Here is a 25,167-nt window from a genome sequence, read left to right on the forward strand (position 1 = left end):
AGAGGGAGGGAGGCCTGTGGATGGTATTGGTTCAAAGGATTAGCAGTCAAACATTCATTCATTTATTCAGTCTTCCCCACAGTGTTTATCACCATTTGTACTTGATGAAAATGAAATGGTCTTTCCCTTTTTAAACCCTCTCCTCCCCAAACAAAGGTACAGTATGTTGGTAATTGCATGGCAGAGATTACTCCCATATCAATGTGATATTTTGCATTATGTTTATATTTGCCATTTTAATGATAGAACCTAAGAGTGTCAGTAAACAAATACAGTATCTCATTATTATGCTTAAATATTCAAGTAGGTAACCCTTGGCAAGAACTCTTACCAGCTGTGGAATTATTGAATGCTGGGGAATTGGTTTAGTTATGGAACATTTTTGTAGTGGCATAAGGTGTCCAGAAGGAGAGGGACTTTTGCAAGAAACACTAATGCTGGTTAATGAGCTTTCATTCTAAACTCTAGGGAGAGAAAGGCATAAACACACATCCACCAGTACACATTACTTCACATCACCTACAGCACCCAGTGTCACAGGAAGGCCAAAAAGATCATCAAGGACCACAACCACCCAAGCCACTGCTTGTTCACCCTGCTATCATCCAGAAGGCGAGGTCAGTAGAGGTGCATCAAAGCTGGGACCAAGAGACTGAAAAACAGCTTATATCTCAAGGCCATCAGACTTTTAAATAGCCACCACTAGCACATTAGAGGCTGCAGCACAGGCTTGAATTCACTGGCCACTTTAATAATGGAGCACTTGTCACTTTAAAAACGTTTACATATTTTGCATTACTCATCTCACATGTATATACTGTATTATATTATGTTCTACTGTATCTTAGTCTATGCCGCTCTGACTTTACTTACATTTGTGTGTTTTGTTGTGTATTGTTAGATATTACTGCACTGTTGCACACAAGCATTTCGTTACACCCGCAATAACATCTGCTAAGCACGTGTATGTGACCGATAACATCTGCGAAACACGTGTATGTGACCGATAACATCTGCTAAGCATGTGTATGAGACTGATAACATCTGCTAAACACGTGTATGTGACGGATAACATCTGCTAAACATGCGTATGTGTCTGATAACATCTGCTATACACGTGTATGTGACCGATAACATCTGCTAAACACGTGTATGTGACCGATAACATCTGCTATACACGTGTATGTGACCGATAACATCTGCTATACACATGTATGTAACCGATAACATCTGCTAAACACGTGTATGTGACCAATAACATTTGATTTGATGATTTTGATTTGATCACCCATTTAAAGCACTAACACAGTCATACTCACAGAGAAGGAGTCAACCCCCATCAGAGGCAAACAATCTCCGTCTCTATCTGCAGGGCACAGTTACTGTCATGTCAGTCACTCTGTCAGCACACCAGACAATTTGGCGCTCAAAAGCATGGATTTGCTATTCACTTTGTGTGTGTGAGCTGTGTCTTTGGGATTAAGTCCAGGGTTCTGGGTTGCCTGCTTGCATTCTCACATGAATCCAGTGTCTCCAGGTTCTAAGAATATCCCCTTCACCAATCATTTCCTCTTCTAGATTTTCAGTCCGTTATTATGAAGGATGACGAGAGTGGAATAGATCAGTTAGAGGTAGCCTAGAAATCCTGAGAACAGAGAGCGCTTCAGAGGAGAGACAATAAAAGGAAACATAAAACAGGAGAGAGAGAGAGCGAGAGCGAGAGAGAGAGAGAGAGAGAGAGAGAGAGAGAGAGAGAGAGAGAGAGAGAGAGAGAGAGAGAGAGAGAGAGAGAGAGAGAGAGAGAGAGAGAGAGAGAGAGAGAGAGAGAGAGAGAGAGAGAGAGCGAGAGAGAGAGAGAGAGGGCACACTAGTTCATGTCATCTTCAATCAAGTCCCCACGGAGTGCCAGCCTCCCAGCTTCTCCTCCCAGTCCCAGCTAGCCTGCAGGTGGTGTCCTGCTGTCCCCTCTCACCATGCCTGACATTGCCTGTTGTTTTGGTCACTGGGCTCTCTGCATCCACTACTTGTGTCTGTCTGTATTGATATGTCTAGCCATATTTCATTTGTAAATGTTGGCATTGTGTTGTGCAGTGGTGCAGTCCGTGTTGTACAATTAGCCACTGTAACCCATCGGGAGTCTCTCTGTCTGTCTTTGAATCTCATTCATTAAAGACTGTGTGCACACACCCATTAATACAGTACAGACATGCACTTTAACAGCTGACAGGGTTGGTTAACTGCTGACGTCAGCACTCGGAGAAACCAAAAAAATGTCACATCGAATCATCTAAGGAGGACATGCATTTAACGAGCCCGTGATGTAACGTGACATTTCAATGCCTAGGAGAGTTTTTTTTGTTTTTAAATCAAGTCTCTTAAAAATCTATCTAAAATACCTAGCCAGGGAGCGAGAAAGTCCTTCAGTTCTGGGTACCTTATAAGTGGAGCCCGGGCCCCCCTGGATTAATTCTCATTTCTCTGTGAACGCTGTGGAGGCCTGAGTGTCTAAATGCACCTCCAGAAATAGCCTCACAGAGAAGTGGTAAATGAATATTTCAGTTGTGCTGCTGACTGTAAGCCAGGCCAGGCTGAGCCAGATGTGTTTGGATTTTTTATATTTTTCACCCCAGGTGTTAACCTTTTGTTAACAGGGCTTTGCACTTTCTCACCAACCACTTAATCCCTTCCTTTGCATTGACTCTGTTTTTCTGCTGTTTGTTTTCACCACTTTGTTATATATCTATTTGACATGCAACACACCTAACTGGTGAAAATGGTTCAAGGAGAGTGAGAATGATAAAACGTTACAGAAGGAAAGGACTATTGGAAGACACAAAGCATATTCTGATACAGGATAACCTTTGAACTCACATTTTTTATGGCCCTAAAAGAGGTCATTTTGATGAGGAGCTCGTCTGCTGATCAGGCTGCTGGTTTCTGTTCTTTGTGGTAGTGAGACACATGTATTCGCAGTATATGACACATGGACCCGACAAGTAGAACAAACAATATTTATTACACTCTATATACAGACATTTACAGAAATATTCAATATTGACAATAGTTATGCTCCTTTAGGCTTAGGAATCACGTTCATGTTTATAGAGGATGTGCCTTGCTTTAAAAGGTAGTTGTTAGATTGGTCACAGGTCGTAACTGTTTTTATACAACTGTTATATTACATTGTTAACTACTGTATGTGCTATGCTTATTGCTAAGAAGGCATATGGCAAACTACCAACTGTAATTATTTGCCAGCAAATAATGGCTAAATAACCATCAAATTAGCTACTTTGGTTTATTTAATATAAATCCATGCTGTATACATAATTATAAACTGGGTGGTTCGAGCACTGAATGCTGATTGACTGACACCCGTGGTATATCAGAACGTATACCACAGGAATGACAAAACATTTATTTTTACTGCTCTAATTACGTTGGTAACCAGTTTATAATAGCAATAAGGCACCTCAGAGGTTTGTGGTGTTTGGCCAATATACCACGGCTGTATCCAGGCATTCCGCTTTGCATCGTGCGTAAGAACAGCCCTTTGCCGTGGTATATTTTCTATATACCTCCTCGTGCCTTATTGCTTAACTATAAACTGGGTGGTTCGAACCCTGAATACTGATTGGCTGACAGCCGTGGTATATCAGACCAATGTATATGACCAATATATATATATGACAAATATACCACAACTAAGGGCTGTATCCAGGCATTCTGCGATGCGTTGTGCATACGAACAGCCCTTCCTTAGCTGTGGTATATTGGTCATATACCACACCCCCCAGCCCTTATTTGCTTAATTATATCACAATGTAATTCAACTTCCAGCAATGTCCAGTTCAACTCCAGATAGTGTGTGTATGTGTGTGTGATAACTTTTCCCTCATGCAACTCCCTCACAATCCCAGTGACAATAAAGGCATCAAGCTAGTAACCAGAATTAGGGAAGTAGAAACACTTCCTGCGTTGGCCGGAGGTTGTTCCCTAGTACTGTCCTTCTCCCTCTCTGTAGCTCTTTCCTCCCCCTCCCACTTCTCCTCCTCCTCCTCCTCCTCCTCCTCCTCCTCACCCCCAGGCTCTGTGCCTGTCTCCTCTCTGTTAGCCATGGTTGGCTCAGGGGCTGATGAGTAGTCTGGTTGTGTCCTCGGTGGTGATGGCGGTGTGTCCTCTGTGGCTGTGGCTGTGGTGGTGGCTGTGGCTGTGGCTGTGTGTGTGGAGGGCTCATCAGTGCCTGGGGGAGAGCTGTCCATTGTCTCCTTCTCTACATCAGGCTCCTCTGTAAGCTCAGGGGCATCAGGCACTGCGGGAAACAATAATGAGAAATCTGTCTTCGAAACTGATTACAAGGTCCTTAGCCCAAAGCAACAAATCAATCTTCACAAAGAGGGAATATCATGATCAACCACAATTGGCTCGACACTTAGATCAGGTTGGAGAGAATAATATTTTTTTATTTTTTTATTCCAAGACAATGGAGGTAGATAGTGAGGTAAAATACATTTGGGGGACAGGAGAGGGGGCAGGCAGGCGGAGTTGCGGGCAGAGTTGTGTGATTGACATGTGCTAAATTCCTACCACAGAGGTTCTGGTCACATCGCGGCAGGTTGTCTGGACACTTGGAGCACCATTCACCTTCCTCATAGGGTTTCTCATCATTAAAGTTACCTCTGAAATGCAAAAGGTAACACAGGTCAGTGGTCCCTCTGTCAGGGCTGTTAGTCAGGGACCAACCCTAACCCTAACCCCAGAATGGTATTACAATGTCTCTACAGGTGTAACGCTAACCCTAACACAATCAGTGAAATGCAATGGTAAGGATTCATTATGCTAACTGAATGTCTAAGTGTAGAAATAGGAGATGAATGTGTAATTTAGTCCACGTTCTCTGGTGACATACTTACGCTGGGTAATAATTGCAGACTAGGAAGGTGGCTTTCTCAAAGGACAGCCCCTCCATGGTGTCACAGCGATGAACAGCACAGCCCACTGAGTGAGAGTCCGCCCACACCATCTGAAACATCCCCAGCAGTCTTGTATTGATGTCTTCATCATCATCACCATCATCATCACCACCATCATCATCATCACCACCATCATTACCATCACCATCATCATCAGCATCATCACCACCATCCCAATCCTCACCATCATCATCACCATCATCATCACCACCATCATCACCACCATCCTTACCACCATCCTTACCATCACCACCATCATTACCATCATCATCATCACCACCATCATCACCACCATCATTACCATCCTCACCAACCTCATCACCATCATCATCACCACCATCATCACCATCATCACCATCCTCATCACCATCCTCACCACCATTATCACCATCTCCATCATCACCATCACCATCACCATCACTATCCTCATCATCATCATCCTCACCCACTATCACAGGGGTTATACACACAGGAGTAAAGACATAAAGGAATATTCAACCTGTCACAGTTGTAGTACTGTGTTATAAGAAGTCTATTCTACAAATACAGTAACCATTATATCCCCGTGTCACTCACCTGAGTGTAGTGTCCACACATCTTGTCATCCTGGCAGCTGTTGTTGTTGTAGTCGTAGTCTAGGTGCTCCAGGAACCACTTCTCCATGGCAATGTTGGGGTCAAAGAGTCCGTTGGACACAAACAGGTTCTCTCCCATGTTCAGCTCCTCTAGATCCGGGTTGTGCTCCCATATACACTTCACAGCATAGCCCTCAGCTATGATCTTCAGCTTCTCATCCCATTTCTGAAGGGGAAAAAGAGACAAACCATCGTATTACTGTAGACTACCGATAATCTGCTTGACTGCTTCCTGTCATCTGTACAGATGTAGTGCAGCAGACTGAACGACAGAGGGAGACATTAACCAACATTGAGGACCAAAACAGAACTCTTTGTACAAAGCCTGCTATGCAACTCTATTATATCAGTGTTCCAATGGTGTACAACTTCAAACTACTTCAAATTAATCATTCTATTTGGCATATCCACCACATTGCACTGTCCTATTACTCTGATTCTAAAGAGGTAAAAATGAATTTTTGCAAGTGGCATTCTAAACCAATAGCTATGATCCTCGCTCTACCCCTATCTAAATACCAACCGTTCAGGGCTGATATAGATAGCACAGCACTGGCAGATTGTAATACAAGAGGTATGCTTATAAAAACATTGGTGGAGTTTGGAGATGACACTCTACTGCTAATGGTTTTTAATTTATCTATTTCTTTATTTGATGTATGTGCCAATTTATACTACCCTAATAATTGAACAATTCCTGACTCGGCCACCCGCCAGTCGATATTGGTATTTCCTTCTAATACTGTCTGTAGCAAGAGGAATTTCCTTCTAATACTGCCTATAGCAAGAGGAATTTCCTTCTAATACTGCCTGTAGCAAGAGGAATTTCCTTGTAATACTGCCTGTAACAAGAGGAATTTCCTTCTAATACTGCCTATAGCAAGAGGAATTTCCTTCAAATACTGCCTGTAGCGAGAGGAATTTCCTTCTAATACTGCCTGTAGCAAGAGGAATTTCCTTCTAATACTGCCTATAGCAAGAGGAATTTCCTTCTAATACTGCCTGTAGCAAGAGGAATTTCCTTCTACTACTGCCTGTAGCAAGAGGAATTTCCTTGTAATACTGCCTGTAGCAAGAGGAATTTCCTTGTAATACTGCCTGTAGCAAGAGGAATTTCCTTGTAATACTGCCTGTAGCAAGAGGATTTTCCTTCTACTACTGCCTGTAGCAAGAGGAATTTCCTTGTAATACTCCCTGTAGCAAGAGGAATTTCCTTGTAATACTGCCTGAAGCAAGAGGAATTTCCTTGTAATACTGCCTGTAGCAAGAGGAATTTCTTTATACTACTGCCTGTAGCAAGAGGAATTTCCTTGTAATACTGCCTGAAGCAAGCGGAATTTCCTTCTCCACTATTGAAATGTTAATATCTCAAAACGGGATGGTTTGTTATGTTAACAATGGAGGGAGACAATGACTATGTCTGTCTAAAAGGGTCCTCTTTAACTAGACATAAACCATACTGTACATTACATTAGTCACACCTTTAACTAGACATAAACCATACTGTACATTACATTAGTCACACCTTTAACTAGACATAAACCATACTGTACATTACATTAGTCACACCTTTAACTAGACATAAACCATACTGTACATTACATTAGTCACACCTTTAACTAGACATAAACCATACTGTACATTACATTAGTCACACCTTTAACTAGACATAAACCATACTGTACATTACATTAGTCACACCTTTAACTAGACATAAACCATACTGTACATTACATTAGTCACACCTTTAACTTTAGACATAAACCATACTGTACATTACATTAGTCACACCTTTAACTAGACATAAACCATACTGTACATTACATTAGTCACACCTTTAACTAGACATAAACCATACTGTACATTACATTAGTCACACCTTTAACTAGACATAAACCATAGACATTAGTCAAACATAAACCATACTGTACATTACATTAGTCACACCTTTAACTAGACATAAACCATACTGTACATTACATTAGTCACACCTTTAACTAGACATAAACCATACTGTACATTACATTAGTCACACCTTTAACTAGACATAAACCATACTGTACATTACATTAGTCACACCTTTAACTAGACATAAACCATACTGTACATTACATTAGTCACACCTTTAACTAGACATAAACCATACTGTACATTACATTAGTCACACCTTTAACTAGACATAAACCATACTGTACATTACATTAGTCACACCTTTAACTAGACATAAACCATACTGTACATTACATTAGTCACACCTTTAACTAGACATAAACCATACTGTACATTACATTAGTCACACCTTTAACTAGACATAAACCATACTGTACATTACATTAGTCACACATTACATTTAACTAGACATAAACCATACTGTACATTACATTAGTCACACCTTTAACTAGACATAAACCATACTGTACATTACATTAGTCACACCTTTAACTAGACATAAACCATACTGTACATTACATTAGTCACACCTTTAACTAGACATAAACCATACTGTACATTACATTAGTCACACCTTTAACTAGACATAAACCATACTGTACATTACATTAGTCACACCTTTAACTAGACATAAACCATACTGTACATTACATTAGTCACACCTTTAACTAGACATAAACCATACTGTACATTACATTAGTCACACCTTTGACTAGACATAAACCATACTGTACATTACATTAGTCACACCTTTAACTAGACATAAACCATACTGTACATTACATTAGTCACACCTTTAACTAGACATAAACCATACTGTACATTACATTAGTCAACTTTAACTAGACATAAACCATACTGTACATTACATTAGTCACACCTTTAACTAGACATAAACCATACTGTACATTACATTAGTCACACCTTTAACTAGACATAAACCATACTAAACCATACATTACATTAGTCACACCTTTAACTTAAACCATACTGTACATTACATTACATAAACCATACTGTACATTACATTAGTCACACCTTTAACTAGACATAAACCATACTGTACATTACATTAGTCACACCTTTAACTAGACATAAACCATACTGTACATTACATTAGTCACACCTTTAACTAGACATAAACCATACTGTACATTACATTAGTCACACCTTTAACTAGACATAAACCATACTGTACATTACATTAGTCACACCTTTAACTAGACATAAACCATACTGTACATTACATTAGTCACAGCAACATTCCCACGTAAACCATACTGTACATTACATTAGTCACACCTTTAACTAGACATAAACCATACTGTACATTACATTAGTCACACCTTTAACTAGACATAAACCATACTGTACATTACATTAGTCACACCTTTAACTAGACATAAACCATACTGTACATTACATTAGTCACACCTTTAACTAGACATAAACCATACTGTACATTACATTAGTCACACCTTTAACTAGACATAAACCATACTGTACATTACATTAGTCACACCTTTAACTAGACATAAACCATACTGTACATTACATTAGTCACACCTTTAACTAGACATAAACCATACTGTACATTACATTAGTCACACCTTTAACTAGACATAAACCATACTGTACATTACATTAGTCACACCTTTAACTAGACATAAACCATACTGTACATTACATTAGTCACACCTTTAACTAGACATAAACCATACTGTACATTACATTAGTCACACCTTTAACTAGACATAAACCATACTGTACATTACATTAGTCACACCTTTAACTTTAAACCATAGACATTAAACCAACTAAACTACTGTACATTACATTAGTCACACCTTTAACTAGACATAAACCATACTGTACATTACATTAGTCACACCTTTAACTAGACATAAACCATACTGTACATTACATTAGTCACACCTTTAACTAGACATAAACCATACTGTACATTACATTAGTCACACCTTTAACTAGACATAAACCATACTGTACATTACATTAGTCACACCTTTAACTAGACATAAACCATACTGTACATTACATTAGTCACACCTTTAACTAGACATAAACATACTGTACATTACATTAGTCACACCTTTAACTAGACATAAACCATACTGTACATTACATTAGTCACACCTTTAACTAGACATAAACCATACTGTACATTACATTAGTCACACCTTTAACTAGACATAAACCATACTGTACATTACATTAGTCACACCTTTAACTAGACATAAACCATACTGTACATTACATTAGTCACACCTTTAACTAGACATAAACCATACTGTACATTACATTAGTCACACCTTTAACTAGACATAAACCATACTGTACATTACATTAGTCACACCTTTAACTAGACATAAACCATACTGTACATTACATTAGTCACACCTTTAACTAGACATAAACCATACTGTACATTACATTAGTCACACCTTTAACTAGACATAAACCATACTGTACATTAATTAGTCACACCTTTGACTAGACATAAACCATACTGTACATTACTTAGTCACACCTTTAACTAGACATAAACCATACTGTACATTACATTAGTCACACCTTTAACTAGACATAAACCATACTGTACATTACATTAGTCACACCTTTAACTAGACATAAACCATACTGTACATTACATTAGTCACACCTTTAACTAGACATAAACCATACTGTACATTACATTAGTCACACCTTTAACTAGACATAAACCATACTGTACATTACATTAGTCACACCTTTAACTAGACATAAACCATACTGTACATTACATTAGTCACACCTTTAACTAGACATAAACCATAAACTGTACATTACATTAGTCACACCTTTAACTAGACATAAACCATACTGTACATTACATTAGTCACACCTTTAACTAGACATAAACCATACTGTACATTACATTAGTCACACCTTTAACTAGACATAAACCATACTGTACATTACATTAGTCACACCTTTAACTAGACATAAACCATACTGTACATTACATTAGTCACACCTTTAACTAGACATAAACCATACTGTACATTACATTAGTCACACCTTTAACTAGACATAAACCATACTGTACATTACATTAGTCACACCTTTAACTAGACATAAACCATACTGTACATTACATTAGTCACACCTTTAACTAGACATAAACCATACTGTACATTACATTAGTCACACCTTTAACTAGACATAAACCATACTGTACATTACATTAGTCACACCTTTAACTAGACATAAACCATACTGTACATTACATTAGTCACACCTTTAACTAGACATAAACCATACTGTACATTACATTAGTCACACCTTTAACTAGACATAAACCATACTGTACATTACATTAGTCACACCTTTAACTAGACATAAACCATACTGTACATTACATTAGTCACACCTTTAACTAGACATAAACCATACTGTACATTACATTAGTCACACCTTTAACTAGACATAAACCATACTGTACATTACATTAGTCACACCTTTAACTAGACATAAACCATACTGTACATTACATTAGTCACACCTTTAACTAGACATAAACCATACTGTACATTACATTAGTCACACCTTTAACTAGACATAAACCATACTGTACATTACATTAGACATAAACCATACTGTACATTACATTTAACTAGACATAAACCATACTGTACATTACATTAGTCACACCTTTAACTAGACATAAACCATACTGTACATTACATTAGTCACACCTTTAACTAGACATAAACCATACTGTACATTACATTAGTCACACCTTTAACTAGACATAAACCATACTGTACATTACATTAGTCACACCTTTAACTAGACATAAACCATACTGTACATTACATTAGTCACACCTTTAACTAGACATAAACCATACTGTACATTACATTAGTCACACCATAAACCATACTGTAATTACATTAGTCTAGAACATAAACCATACTGTACATTACATTAGTCAGTCATAAACCATTTAACTTAGACATAAAACCATACTGTACATTACATTAGTCACACCTTTAACTAGACATAAACCATACTGTACATTACATTAGTCACACCTTTAACTAGACATAAACCATACTGTACATTACATTAGTCACACCTTTAACTAGACATAAACCATACTGTACATTACATTAGTCACACCTTTAACTAGACATAAACCATACTGTACATTACATTAGTCACACCTTTAACTAGACATAAACCATACTGTACATTACATTAGTCACACCTTTAACTAGACATAAACCATACTGTACATTACATTAGTCACACCTTTAACTAGACATAAACCATACTGTACATTACATTAGTCACACCTTTAACTAGACATAAACCATACTGTACATTACATTAGTCACACCTTTAACTAGACATAAACCATACTGTACATTACATTAGTCACACCTTTAACTAGACATAAACCATACTGTACATTACATTAGTCACACCTTTAACTAGACATAAACCATACTGTACATTACATTAGTCACACCTTTAACTAGACATAAACCATACTGTACATTACATTAGTCACACCTTTAACTAGACATAAACCATACTGTACATTTACATTAGTAAACCACACCTTTAACTTTAACTAGACATAAACCATACTGTACATTACATTAGTCACACCTTTAACTAGACATAAACCATACTGTACATTACATTAGTCACACCTTTAACTAGACATAAACCATACTGTACATTACATTAGTCACACCTTTAACTAGACATAAACCATACTGTACATTACATTAGTCATTTAACTAGACATAAACCATACTGTACATTACATTAGTCACACCTTTAACTAGACATAAACCATACTGTACATTACATTAGTCACACCTTTAACTAGACATAAACCATACTGTACATTACATTAGTCACACCTTTAACTAGACATAAACCATACTGTACATTACATTAGTCACACCTTTAACTAGACATAAACCATACTGTACATTACATTAGTCACACCTTTAACTAGACATAAACCATACTGTACATTACATTAGTCACACCTTTAACTAGACATAAACCATACTGTACATTACATTAGTCACACCTTTAACTAGACATAAACCATACTGTACATTACATTAGTCACACCTTTAACTAGACATAAACCATACTGTACATTACATTAGTCACACCTTTAACTAGACATAAACCATACTGTACATTACATTAGTCACACCTTTAACTAGACATAAACCATACTGTACATTACATTAGTCACACCTTTAACTAGACATAAACCATACTGTACATTACATTAGTCACACCTTTAACTAGACATAAACCATACTGTACATTACATTAGTCATTTAACTAGACATAAACCATACTGTACATTACATTAGTCACACCTTTAACTAGACATAAACCATACTGTACATTACATTAGTCACACCTTTAACTAGACATAAACCATACTGTACATTACATTAGTCACACCTTTAACTAGACATAAACCATACTGTACATTACATTAGTCACATTACATTAGTCACATTAGTCACTTTAACTAGACATAAACCATACTGTACATTACATTAGTCACACCTTTAACTAGACATAAACCATACTGTACATTACATTAGTCACACCTTTAACTAGACATAAACCATACTGTACATTAATTAGTCACACCTTTAACTAGACATAAACCATACTGTACATTACATTAGTCACACCTTTAACTAGACATAAACCATACTGTACATTACATTAGTCACACCTTTAACTAGACATAAACCATACTGTACATTACATTAGTCACACCTTTAACTAGACATAAACCATACTGTACATTACATTAGTCACACCTTTAACTAGACATAAACCATACTGTACATTACATTAGTCACACCTTTAACTAGACATAAACCATACTGTACATTACATTAGTCACACCTTTAACTAGACATAAACCATACTGTACATTACATTAGTCACACCTTTAACTAGACATAAACCATACTGTACATTACATTAGTCACACCTTTAACTAGACATAAACCATACTGTACATTACATTAGTCACACCTTTAACTAGACATAAACCATACTGTACATTACATTAGTCACACCTTTAACTAGACATAAACCATACTGTACATTACATTAGTCACACCTTTAACTAGACATAAACCATACTGTACATTACATTAGTCACACCTTTAACTAGACATAAACCATACTGTACATTACATTAGTCACACCTTTAACTAGACATAAACCATACTGTACATTACATTAGTCACACCTTTAACTAGACATAAACCATACTGTACATTACATTAGTCACACCTTTAACTAGACATAAACCATACTGTACATTACATTAGTCACACCTTTAACTAGACATAAACCATACTGTACATTACATTAGTCACACCTTTAACTAGACATAAACCATACTGTACATTACATTAGTCACACCTTTAACTAGACATAAACCATACTGTACATTACATTAGTCACACCTTTAACTAGACATAAACCATACTGTACATTACATTAGTCACACCTTTAACTAGACATAAACCATACTGTACATTACATTAGTCACACCTTTAACTAGACATAAACCATACTGTACATTACATTAGTCACACCTTTAACTAGACATAAACCATACTGTACATTACATTAGTCACACCTTTAACTAGACATAAACCATACTGTACATTACATTAGTCACACCTTTAACTAGACATAAACCATACTGTACATTACATTAGTCACACCTTTAACTAGACATAAACCATACTGTACATTACATTAGTCACACCTTTAACTAGACATAAACCATACTGTACATTACATTAGTCACACTGTACATTACATTAGTCACACCTAGAACATTCCCAAAACCATACTGTACATTACATTAGTCACACCTTTAACTAGACATAAACCATACTGTACATTACATTAGTCACACCTTTAACTAGACATAAACCATACTGTACATTACATTAGTCACACCTTTAACTAGACATAAACCATACTGTACATTACATTAGTCACACCTTTAACTAGACATAAACCATACTGTACATTACATTAGTCACACCAACATTCCCACGTAAACCACATACTCCTTTGTATGATCCTTCCTTATTAAATCAAACCTTTTACGAAAGAACTTATAAGGAACCTTTCAGTAATACTGGTATTTGTGGTTGAGGAATGTGAATTTATCCCACATAGTTTCAGTGTCACGAATTCCGCCGAAGTTGGTCCCTCTCCTTGTTCGGTGGAATGTCCTTGATTTTCCATGTGCTGGACACAGCATCTAATGCTGACCAGATGGTCAGGGGGACGCCTTTGTGTTCTCTGGCTGAAGCATGACAAACATGTACAGCTCTGTTTGCCCAAGAACAGAGAGAAGGAGATCTGATGTCCTGAGGCTAGGATGCAAGATGTTGTGGAATTTCAACTAGTAACCCCGGCCTCCAACCCAAGACCTCTGTTTGTTTAGAGTCATGGGGTGACTGGACAAATAAACTGAACTTCACATGACTCCACACTGGACATCTCTGTCTGGACAGGTCAAGATACAAAGACAATACGCGTTCGTACAATACTGCATCTCTTCGAACCAATTACCACCAATAACATTTGGCGAGCTAAATCAAGATCAAGCCTTATCTGTCAAGTGCCGTCTCATCCTCTTGCTCATTACAATACTTGTATAGGAATTGAACTGAACGTAAGGAGTTCGTACTGGCAGCAGAGAAGGCAGACGCGGGAGAGCAAAAACTGTGTTTCCAAACGGCGCAGTTTAATAACAACAAAAAACACTGGGAAACAGAACAATCAAATAATGGGCACATAACCTGACGCACACCAGGACAGACGTGCACAAGCTCTTCCAATAAACAATCACAAGAGGGGGAACAGAGGGTTAAATACACATGTAATGATGGGATTGGAACCAGGTGTGACGGAAGACCAGACAAAACCATCGGCGATGGCTAGAAGGTCGGTGACCGCCGAACGTCGCCATGGGGTGTGACTCTGCAGATGAAACCTGACTCAATCAATTGATCACCAAGTAGTGAAAGCTGTGATATATGAGTCAATGACATATGGCTATGTTTTGAAACACCCATTAAAATGTCATTGAATCTTCCATAGAAATACAAATAAAAAGTGACATTAATTTCTTGTTTCAAATAGGTATGTTCTGTTTCTTCTTGTATGGTCCAGATGATCTGTCTTTCTCCAAGTCATTTATTACTGTGATGTTTTGACGGACATTCCTGTCCCAGGACATATAATAAACTGTCAATCACAGAAGGTAAGGATGATGCAATGCTTCACAGGAAGTTACTGTTTAACTGTTGGAATGTTGTGGTTGTGTTGACTCATGATTCCACTCAACTGTAATCAATGCTTTAATGCTATGAATTAATGATATGAACCCATTCATGAAAATGGCCTCGGTGTTGCGTTCATCTTAACAGAGAGACAGGCAGAGACCTGTCCCTGGGACTGTCAGATATGTATTAGGTATGATGCATCTTCTGCGGCACTGTGGTAAATGTTCTGCACAACAAGCTTTTTGTCATTTATGACATGCTGATGTCATGTCAAAGCCATGGCCATGACACTGTAGATGCAGGCAGAGTTCAGTTTTGATGCAAGACCGTTTTAAAGCTGAATACTTTTTAGATATTTTATTAAGGTACTGAAGCACCCATTTCATGTACAATACTGAACAACTGGCAGCATTGCACAAGCATAAATATCAATCAAAAATCCCCTCAAAAGAAGAAACCTATGTATCTACATCCACCTGAGATCAATTCTAATACATGTTAACCCCGTGAGAACAACGAGTATAACTAACCACACCAGGTGACGGCAGTAAACTCCATCAATCCCACCAGCCATACAGTAGTATCCCAATATCCAAGAAACTCCTCACCACAAAGGGCTAAAACGTATTATTTCCACCTATTCTGATGCAGAGGTGCCCAGACTGAACCCATCCCGCAGCGGACAGGTAGAGAACCTCCTATCCGCCCCCCAGTCATGCTGCCCTTACCACTTTATGCATGTAGGTGGAATTGGGCACCACCTGGCCACGGTAGCTGTTGTGCAGCTCCACGATGGTCTCTGCGTCGTCCTCGCTCAGCTGGCAAGAGGCTGGACACTGGGTGATGATGACATAGAATCCCACCAGGCCAGCCCAGAGAAGTGTCCCCCTCAGCATGTCTAGGCAGTAAAGTCCTCTCTTTCTCTCTCTCAAGGGTCACTTCAGATGTCTGATGTTATCAGAGGGTGTTGCTGTATGTGAATGTGTGTTTCCAGTGTGTAGATGTGTGTTCTGTGAGTATGTGTATGTGTCTGTGAAAATCTTTCTTTTGGTCAATGTACTTGTGTGTGTACTTATAGTGTATGTGTGTATAGTGTGTATATAGTGTGTGCTTCAGCTGCTCTGTCTCTTCTCCTCTTGGATCTCAGGCTGGAGATATTAAGAGGGAGTGACTCCACCCCGCTCTCAACAGGAGAACACCCACACCACCCTCACCCTCACTAGGTCACATTACACGCTGCTCTGACTGGTACGCACCGACACCACTTGAAAACAATCGGCCTATTCTTACGAATCTGGTGTGATTTCAGGCTGGACACAGACACAGATCGAGATACGTTGAGATACCGATACTGTTCAAATCTCTGACTCACACGCAGTTGGCCTTCACTCTGTGCTCTCAACACGGAGTCAGGACACAGATTTCCCCATAGTGCACCTGACAGGAAAGATCTTAAATCCAAACATGGGAAGAGTGAGCAGCATCAGGCAGTTGACCTATGTTGTGTTGTATCTCACCCCAGTGTCATATTGACTTTCATTCTCCTTCCGTTACAGCTCTTCATAACAGAGGAATTTCCATAGCTGATAAAGAATGTAATGTGATCCTATGCGTTGGGTTGAGTGGGATGTGATTCACTTGGCACATGCACATCTCTGTACCATCAACATTTGGTAGCTACCAGACTCTTTTCTGCAATCCGCCTCAATGTGGTCATTCAGATTTCAATTTTAATTTCCAGGAATGCATTCCTTATGACAATCAAATTAACGAAATGCTTATTAATATTAGGGACACATTCCTAAGTCCTGAATTGCAACGGGATTTCATGATTTCAGTTATGACAAATGTAACAAAGAAAGCAGTCTCCCCAGTCCATAATTCATAGAATCCTGCTGGAACCGGGAAATGTCCCATTGCTCACACCAGGGTGTTTTTACACGGGGTCTTTGTAAGGTTCAGGGCAGTACGTTCAGCACTCTGAGACCCTTCCATACGTTTTTTCTCAATACTCCTTTATGAAGACATACCCAGTATGAGTCTATGAGAGACAGGGGTTTTGCATGGCAGGAAAACAACAGATTTGAGCATGTGATGTTTGCTGTCATTCAGTCTAGTGGTTAACATTCCATTCATGAATTACATGCGGTAGGTATCAGTCATATTGGAGTGTTCACGGGAAAGGTTTATTTCATTTTTTTTGCGTCACTAGAGACATAGAGGGTGTGGACCTCTGAGCTCCTTAAAACTTCATTAGACCAGAGAAGTGGGGCCAAGTCCCTCACATACACATAGCAACCAAACACTCCAGCTGTCCATGGTCAGTAGCTCGGTATGCACAGGTCTGCAGAATGAACTGAAAGCTGAGACCTGATAAGCTGATCCTGAACCCTCCCAAAAGCCCTTATCCAGAATGTGCTCCGTGACTGGAATGCCACAGGGAGCACAAGTATTAGAGCCGTTCTGAGAAACCTTGCCTGAGAGAAAAGCTTTAAAAACAACTACGACTTACTTACAGGAAATGTACAATATTACTACCAGCTGAGAAGAGGATTGCATCATTTCATGACGTCACGTCTCCACAGAAAGGATCTCTCCGCAATGTGCTGTATCTCAAATACACACCCTGGTATCCATCCCTCTCTACACAATGTGTTTGTGTGCTTTAGCAACTTAATGGACGTAGGGCTTGTTTTTCTCACACATTAAGTAGATTCATGCGCAGGCAGTAAGGGAGTAATTTATGAGGACTTGTCCATGGATCCGCCCTAGATGTCCTGCCATAGTGGAAGAGCCATTTGTCCCTGGCTAAATAAGAGCAGAAACCACAACTCGTTAGTCAGAGCCACATCTGAATGAATCCAAATCAGACACATTCATTTTTCAGTGATAGAACACAACAACAACATGTCACAAACTTGCACTTAGCTTGTTTTTCTCTGTCATAATCTTACCTGTTATCTTTCATGCAGGGCTAATGGATGATTCGACTAGGCCTTTCTGAGTCCTGGTTGTTACTTATCAATTGTTGTTTTTCTAGGACACAGCTTTCATGGTTGCAAATGCAGTTTGATATCAAAAGTACATACCACTACAACACTTGAATGAGCACTAGCAGCCTCACTTTAAGTCGCTCTGGATAAGAGCGTCTGCTAAATGACTTAAATGTAAATGTAAATGTCTTTATTCAATAACACCACGTTCAGTGAGTTTATCTCAGCCTACTATCTCAGAGGTCTTAGCAAAGGGATGAATGGTTAAGACAACAACATAAAGGCATTAGGCATTCCCTCGTCCTGTCCTGGGGTGTTTCAGATGCTCACCGTAGATGTATCCCTAGTCCTCCAGCATCATACCTGCCGTGGTTTTGACTGGATTCAGCAGGCCTATGACAGGCTTCAGATGGCCAGAGGAGAGCTCTGGAGATCCACACTTTTCAGGGATCTAGAGCCCAGTGCTGAAGTCATGGTCAGCTATGGTACAGGTTAACACACCCCAGGGCTGCCTGTGCCCCTTTGGCCTGACCCAAGCCATGGTTGAGCAAAAAGATTAAGTCCAATCTCAGATTACTCTCCAAGAGCTTGTTGATATTGAACAAAGCTCAGTATGTTTGATTGTTCTCTCTCTCTCTCTCTCTCTCTCTCTCTCTCTCTCTCTCTCTCTCTCTCTCTCTCTCTCTCTCTCTCTTTCTCTCTTTCTTTCTTTCTTTCTTTCTCTCTCTTTCTCTCTTTCTTTCTTTCTCTCTCTTTCTCGGAGGACCTGAGCCCTAGGACCATGCCTCAGGACTACCAGGCCTGATGACTCCTTGCTGTCCCCAGTCCACCTGGCCGTGCTGCTGCTCCAGTTTCAACTGTTCTGCCTGCGGCTATGGAACCCTGACCTGTTCACCGGACATGCTACCTTGTCCCTGACCTGCTGTTTTCAACTCTCTAGAGACAGCAGTAGCTGTAGAGATACTCTGAATGATCGGCTATGAAAAGCCATCTGACATTTACTCCTGAGGTGCTGACCTGTTGCACCCTCGACATCCACTGTGATTATTATTATTTGACCCTGCTGGTCATCTATGAACATTTTAACATCTTGGCCATGTTCTGTTATAATCTCCACCCGACACAGCCAGAAGAGGACTGGCCACCCCTCATAGCCTGGTTCCTCTCTAGGTTTCTTCCTAGGTTCTGGCCTTTCTAGGGAGTTTTTCTTAGCCACCGTGCTTCTACACCTGCATTGCTTGCTGTTTGGGGTTTTAGGCTGGGTTTCTGTACAGCACTTTGTGACATCAGCTGATGTAAGAAGGGCTTTATAAATACATTTGATTTGATGGTTATGAATGGGGTGAAAATAACAATTATTTCAAAGTGACACAGAGGCTAGTTTTACATGTCCAAGTGTGAGGAAACATTCTGAATGACAGTGATTACATGGGTGGAGATAATGATGATTTTATTGTCCATTACAAAAACTTAAAATCATACAACCATCAACTTCAGCATGGTAACCAATGTTTGATTGATTGATTTATTTCACCTTTATTTAAACAAAGTAGGCCAGTTGAGAACAAGTTCTCATTTACAACTGTGACCTGGCCAAGATAAAGCAAAACAGTGCGACAAAAACAACACAGAGTTACACATGGGATAAAAAATCATACAGTCAATAATTCAATAGAAAATGATGTATACAGTGTGTGCAAATGAAGTAAGGAGGTAAGGCAATAAATAGGCCAATAGTGGTGAAGTAATTACAATTTAGCAATTTACACTGGAGTGATATATGTGGAGAGGAGGATGTGCCCGTAGAAATACTGGTGTGCAAAAGAGCAGAAAACAAAAACAAATATGAGTATGAGGTAGGTAGTTGGATGGGCTATTTACAGATGGGCTGTGTACAGCTGTGGCGATCTGTAAGTTGCTCTGACAGCTGAAGCTTAAAGTTAGTGAAGGAGATACAAGTCTCCAACTTCAGCGATTTTTGAAGTTCATTCCAGTCATTGGCAGCAGAGAACTGGAAGGAAAGGCGGCCAAATGAGGTGTTGGCTTTGAGGATGACCAGTGAGATATACCTGCTGGAGCTCGTGCTACGTAGGTGGGTGTTACTATGATGACCAGTGAGCTGAGATAAGGCGGAGATTAACCTAGCAAAGACTTATAGATGACCTGGAGCCAGTGGGTTTGGTGACAAATATGTAGCGAGGACCAGCCAAAGAGAGAGAGCATACAGGTCGCATGGTGGGTAGTATATGGGGCTTTGGTGACAAAACGGATGGCATTGTGATAGACTGCATCCAATTTGTTGAGTAGAGTGTTGGAGGCTATTTTGTAAATGACATCGCCGAAGTCAAGGATTGGTAGGATAGTCAGTTTTACGAGGGTATGTTTGGCAGCATGAGTGAAAGAGGCTTTGTTGCGAAATAGGAAGCCGATTCTAGATTTAACTTTGGATTGGAGATGCTTAATGTGAGTCTGGAAGGAGAGTTTACAGTCTAGCCAGACACCTAGGTATTTATTGTTGTCCACATCTTCTAAGTCAGAACCGTCCAGAGTAGTGATGCTCGTCGGGCGGGCGGGTGCGGGCAGCAATTGGTTGAAGAACATGAATCTCGTTTTACTACCATTTAAGAGCAGTTGGAAGCCACGGAAGGAGTGTGGTATGGCGTTAAAGCTCATTTGGAGGTTTGTTAACACAGTGTCCAAAGAAGGGCCAGATGTATACAGAATGGTGTTGTCTGCGTAGAGGTGGATCAAAGAATCAACAGCAGCAAGAGCGACGTCATTGATATATACAGAGAAAAGAGTCGGCCCGATAATTGAACCCTGTGGCACCCCCAAAGAGACTGCCATGAAGCGCAGAAGCACTCTTTTTGGCAGGGTTCCATCCTGCTTATCATATTGTAGCGATCCTCGTCCTATGAGACACTCACCAAGTGAGTTATTGCTATTGGTGCGATGAATAGGGTGTTTGCCTTTCACCCCACCGACCTGGGTTCACTGCTGTGCGCTGCAATATTATCACCTCAGAGAGACATGAGATGTATTTTGCAATTAGACACTAAGAGGTTCAGTAAACCCTTCATACTGCGTTATTTATTACAGTATGAATGAAAGTAAACGGCCATTCGAGTCTTATAGCTGTTGGCCCTGGAAACTATGGTGATGCCTGGCTGCTTCAGTTCCGTCTGTCTGTGTATGCAGCATGGAGCTTCTGGATGTCTGGTCCTGGACTCTGCTGCTGTCCTCTCCATTCTCTGGCCTGGCTGTTGCCTTGGCGACCATGGTGCAGGAGTACAAGCAGATTTTGGGGTGGAGTGTCTACTTGCTACAGCTGAGTATGACTTCACTCTGGGCTCTAATTCCCTGTGTTCAGCCCCTTAGGACTCCCCCCAAAACTCTCCTCCTCATGCATCTGGAACCTTTCACATCACAGGCCCTCAGTGCAGAGCAGCTGGCCGTCATCCTCTCTCTTTCTTTATCTACCAGGATGCGTGCTGTAGAGAAGCAAGGTTCTGGGAGGAGCCTTTTCTGTTCAATTTGATGAAAACTAAGTTCCCAAGGACAAGTTAAATGAACATCTTATGCCTTTGTACGTTCTGACCTTAGTTCCTTTGTTTTGTCTTTGTTTTAGTATGGTCAGGGCGTGAGTTGGGGTGGGCAGTCAATGTGCATTTTCTATGATTTGGTATTTCTGTGTTTGGCCTGGTATGGTGTCGTTAGTTGTCTCTGATTGGGAATCATACTTAGGTAGCCTTTTCCCACCTGTGTGTCGTGGGTGATTATTTTCTGTAATGTGTATGTCACCTTACAGAACTGTTTCGTTTCGTTCTCCTTTGTTATTTTGTTTAGTGTTCTCGGTTCAATAAATATATGATGAACTCTGACCACGCTGCGCTTTGGTCCTCACCTCATTCCACCGACGAGCGTCACAGCCTTGTGGTCAGCAAATACATAGAACTTGTGTTCCATAACCTATTTTGATTCTCTGAGATTGACTACAAAACAACTGCTACTCATCATCAAGTACATGCAAGTATGCATGTGTAACCCTAGAAAAAGTAGGATATTTCTTACATTAAAAATGTAACCAAATCCAATCAATGCACCAAACTTTTTCCAGGCCTGGAATTTAAGTATGACTTATTCTCTGGACCATCTCAGGCAGGGACTTGTATCCTTGGGGATATTACACTATTTGTTTTCTGATGGAAATTCTGTAACCACTGCATGGTGCTCAGAAACTCTGAACAGGAAATTACTTCTCAAAGAGACATTTGTTGCTTGTTTTCTCAATGATTATGTGGAGTGAAGAACACTTCAGAACCCCTAGAAGTATCAGCACCCTTCTCTCAGATTGGAGACATGCATCGACTGTACTCTATGATGTGTACCTCAATTGAAAATCGAAATAAAGCATTGCCAAATCAAAAGCATTAGTCGTTTTCCAGGCAAGACAAATGCAACTTAAAATGACTCAACTGACATCTGCTGGACAACTATCATTCAAACCAAACAAAACAAGCGCTCTCTGAAGAGCAACTGATGACATTCTACTGTCTGTTGGTTGCCAAATCGAATCTTTATTTGATTCATATTTACATAACCTCACTTTTTATTAGATTTGTCCTATTGACGGTAGTGTGGAACAGGCTATGAATATAGTATTGTGAAAACTAGGCCGAAAACGATGAGAGACTCAGACATGCAGTGCCACCTGCTGTTGATTACATTTACATGACATTTTAGTCAGATCCAGAGAGACTTACAGTTAGTAAGGTAGCTCGGTGAGACAACCACATATCACAGCCTTAATAAGTACATTTTTCTTCAATAAAGCAAAGTCAGTGTCAGTAAGAAGTAAAACAATTGAGAGTGTTAGTAAGAAAGGCAAGGGTGTTCTTCTTTTCTGGCAATAAATCCTTTTGGGCTACAATATTACTGTTATCGGACAAAGTACAGTACGTGGATCTAATTCAATCTTTTTCATTCTACAAAATATGAATGTTTCTAACACGTTGTAGCTGTACTATTTCAACTATTTGCAGCGTTGTGTGTAAGAATGTTTCAAAGGTTAGAACAGCGGGTGTGCTCTTAACGTGTGACGTGCTCTTAACGTGTGACGTGCTCTTAACGTGTGACTTACTTGTAGTCATCATTGGGAAATAAAAATACAAGCAAAACATCCACATCACATTCAGAGTGTTGCTGCCTGGCCTGTGTGGGTGGAAGGTCCTGAGAGGACCCATATCCTCCTCATGACTGAGAAATAATGCAATGGCCATGGACCTCCATTCAACTGTACAGAGCTAAATATTTAAGAGATAAACATGTACTTTTACACTATGGTGTTTATGTTAACGTTGATGGTATGGATAACTAATATTGTTGAGTCTTGACTTAAACAGTCTGTTAAAAGCAGGAAGTGATGTATGGCCATGACAGGAAGTGGCTAGCTCAAACCCTCAGTACCGGATTCAGGCCTGTTGACCAGCCTCCCACCCACGTAGCAACCACCACAAGCCTTACACATCAGGGATCTCTGTACAGGTGATGCATAGATCTTATGTTATAATTAAGCATTATCACAGAGCTCATTCACCCTCACTAAGTTTCATGTCATTTACTGGGCACATATTTGTCTCAACTTGTACCTCCAATATGAATACCTCTAACGTGTTTCTATGACCTTTCTTTACTTTGGTTTTCTGTAAACTTACTGTTATACTCTCATTTTCCTTTATCTTGGTATATATGACCAGCTTGTCGCTTGAAATGCCTTCAATCCACGACGGTAAAACAACATCAACGTCACGTAATAGGAAGGAAAGTACCAAACATTTCTGATGTTTGTGTTAAATCAACATTGTTGTTATAGATCAGATCGCTATTGTAAAAGATCATGTGTTCTCAATTACTTACCTGTTTCAGTAAAGGCTAAATAAATCATTAAAATAACACTGTTATTCAATTTGTCGCCCAGCGGTTTCCATCACATCAATGCTCATTTCCACTACAGTTTCATAAACAACATCTGACAGTTCGCCCACAGTGACTGTTATTCACTTTTGCACTGTCAAGACACTGTGATGAAATTAGAAAATGCTTGCAATATGGCTCTCACATTTGACATATTATCCACTCAATGGTTGTATTGCTGTAACTGTGCATACTGGTCCATTGTTTGCATGTTGTAGCTCTAGAGAAAATAATATTCAACTTAAAATTCAGATTTGAGGTT

General features: G+C 39.4%; 1 protein-coding gene across 1 annotated transcript; it reads right to left on the bottom strand.

Moving 5' to 3' along the window:
- Positions 1-2,997: 2,997 nt before the first annotated feature.
- LOC124021983 (peptidase inhibitor 15-like) lies at positions 2,998-17,105 on the bottom strand. Its single transcript, XM_046337058.1, has 5 exons — positions 16,668-17,105; positions 5,550-5,774; positions 4,914-5,023; positions 4,588-4,679; positions 2,998-4,312 (listed from the first exon to the last, which is right to left on the bottom strand). The coding sequence occupies exons 1-5, from the start codon at positions 16,833-16,835 to the stop codon at positions 3,909-3,911; spliced, it is 999 nt and encodes a 332-aa protein (XP_046193014.1). The 5' UTR covers positions 16,836-17,105; the 3' UTR covers positions 2,998-3,908.
- Between the last annotated feature and the right edge of the window lie 8,062 nt (positions 17,106-25,167).

The sequence above is a fragment of the Oncorhynchus gorbuscha genome, linkage group LG03, assembly GCF_021184085.1.
Source record: "Oncorhynchus gorbuscha isolate QuinsamMale2020 ecotype Even-year linkage group LG03, OgorEven_v1.0, whole genome shotgun sequence".
Lineage (NCBI taxonomy): Eukaryota > Metazoa > Chordata > Actinopteri > Salmoniformes > Salmonidae > Oncorhynchus > Oncorhynchus gorbuscha.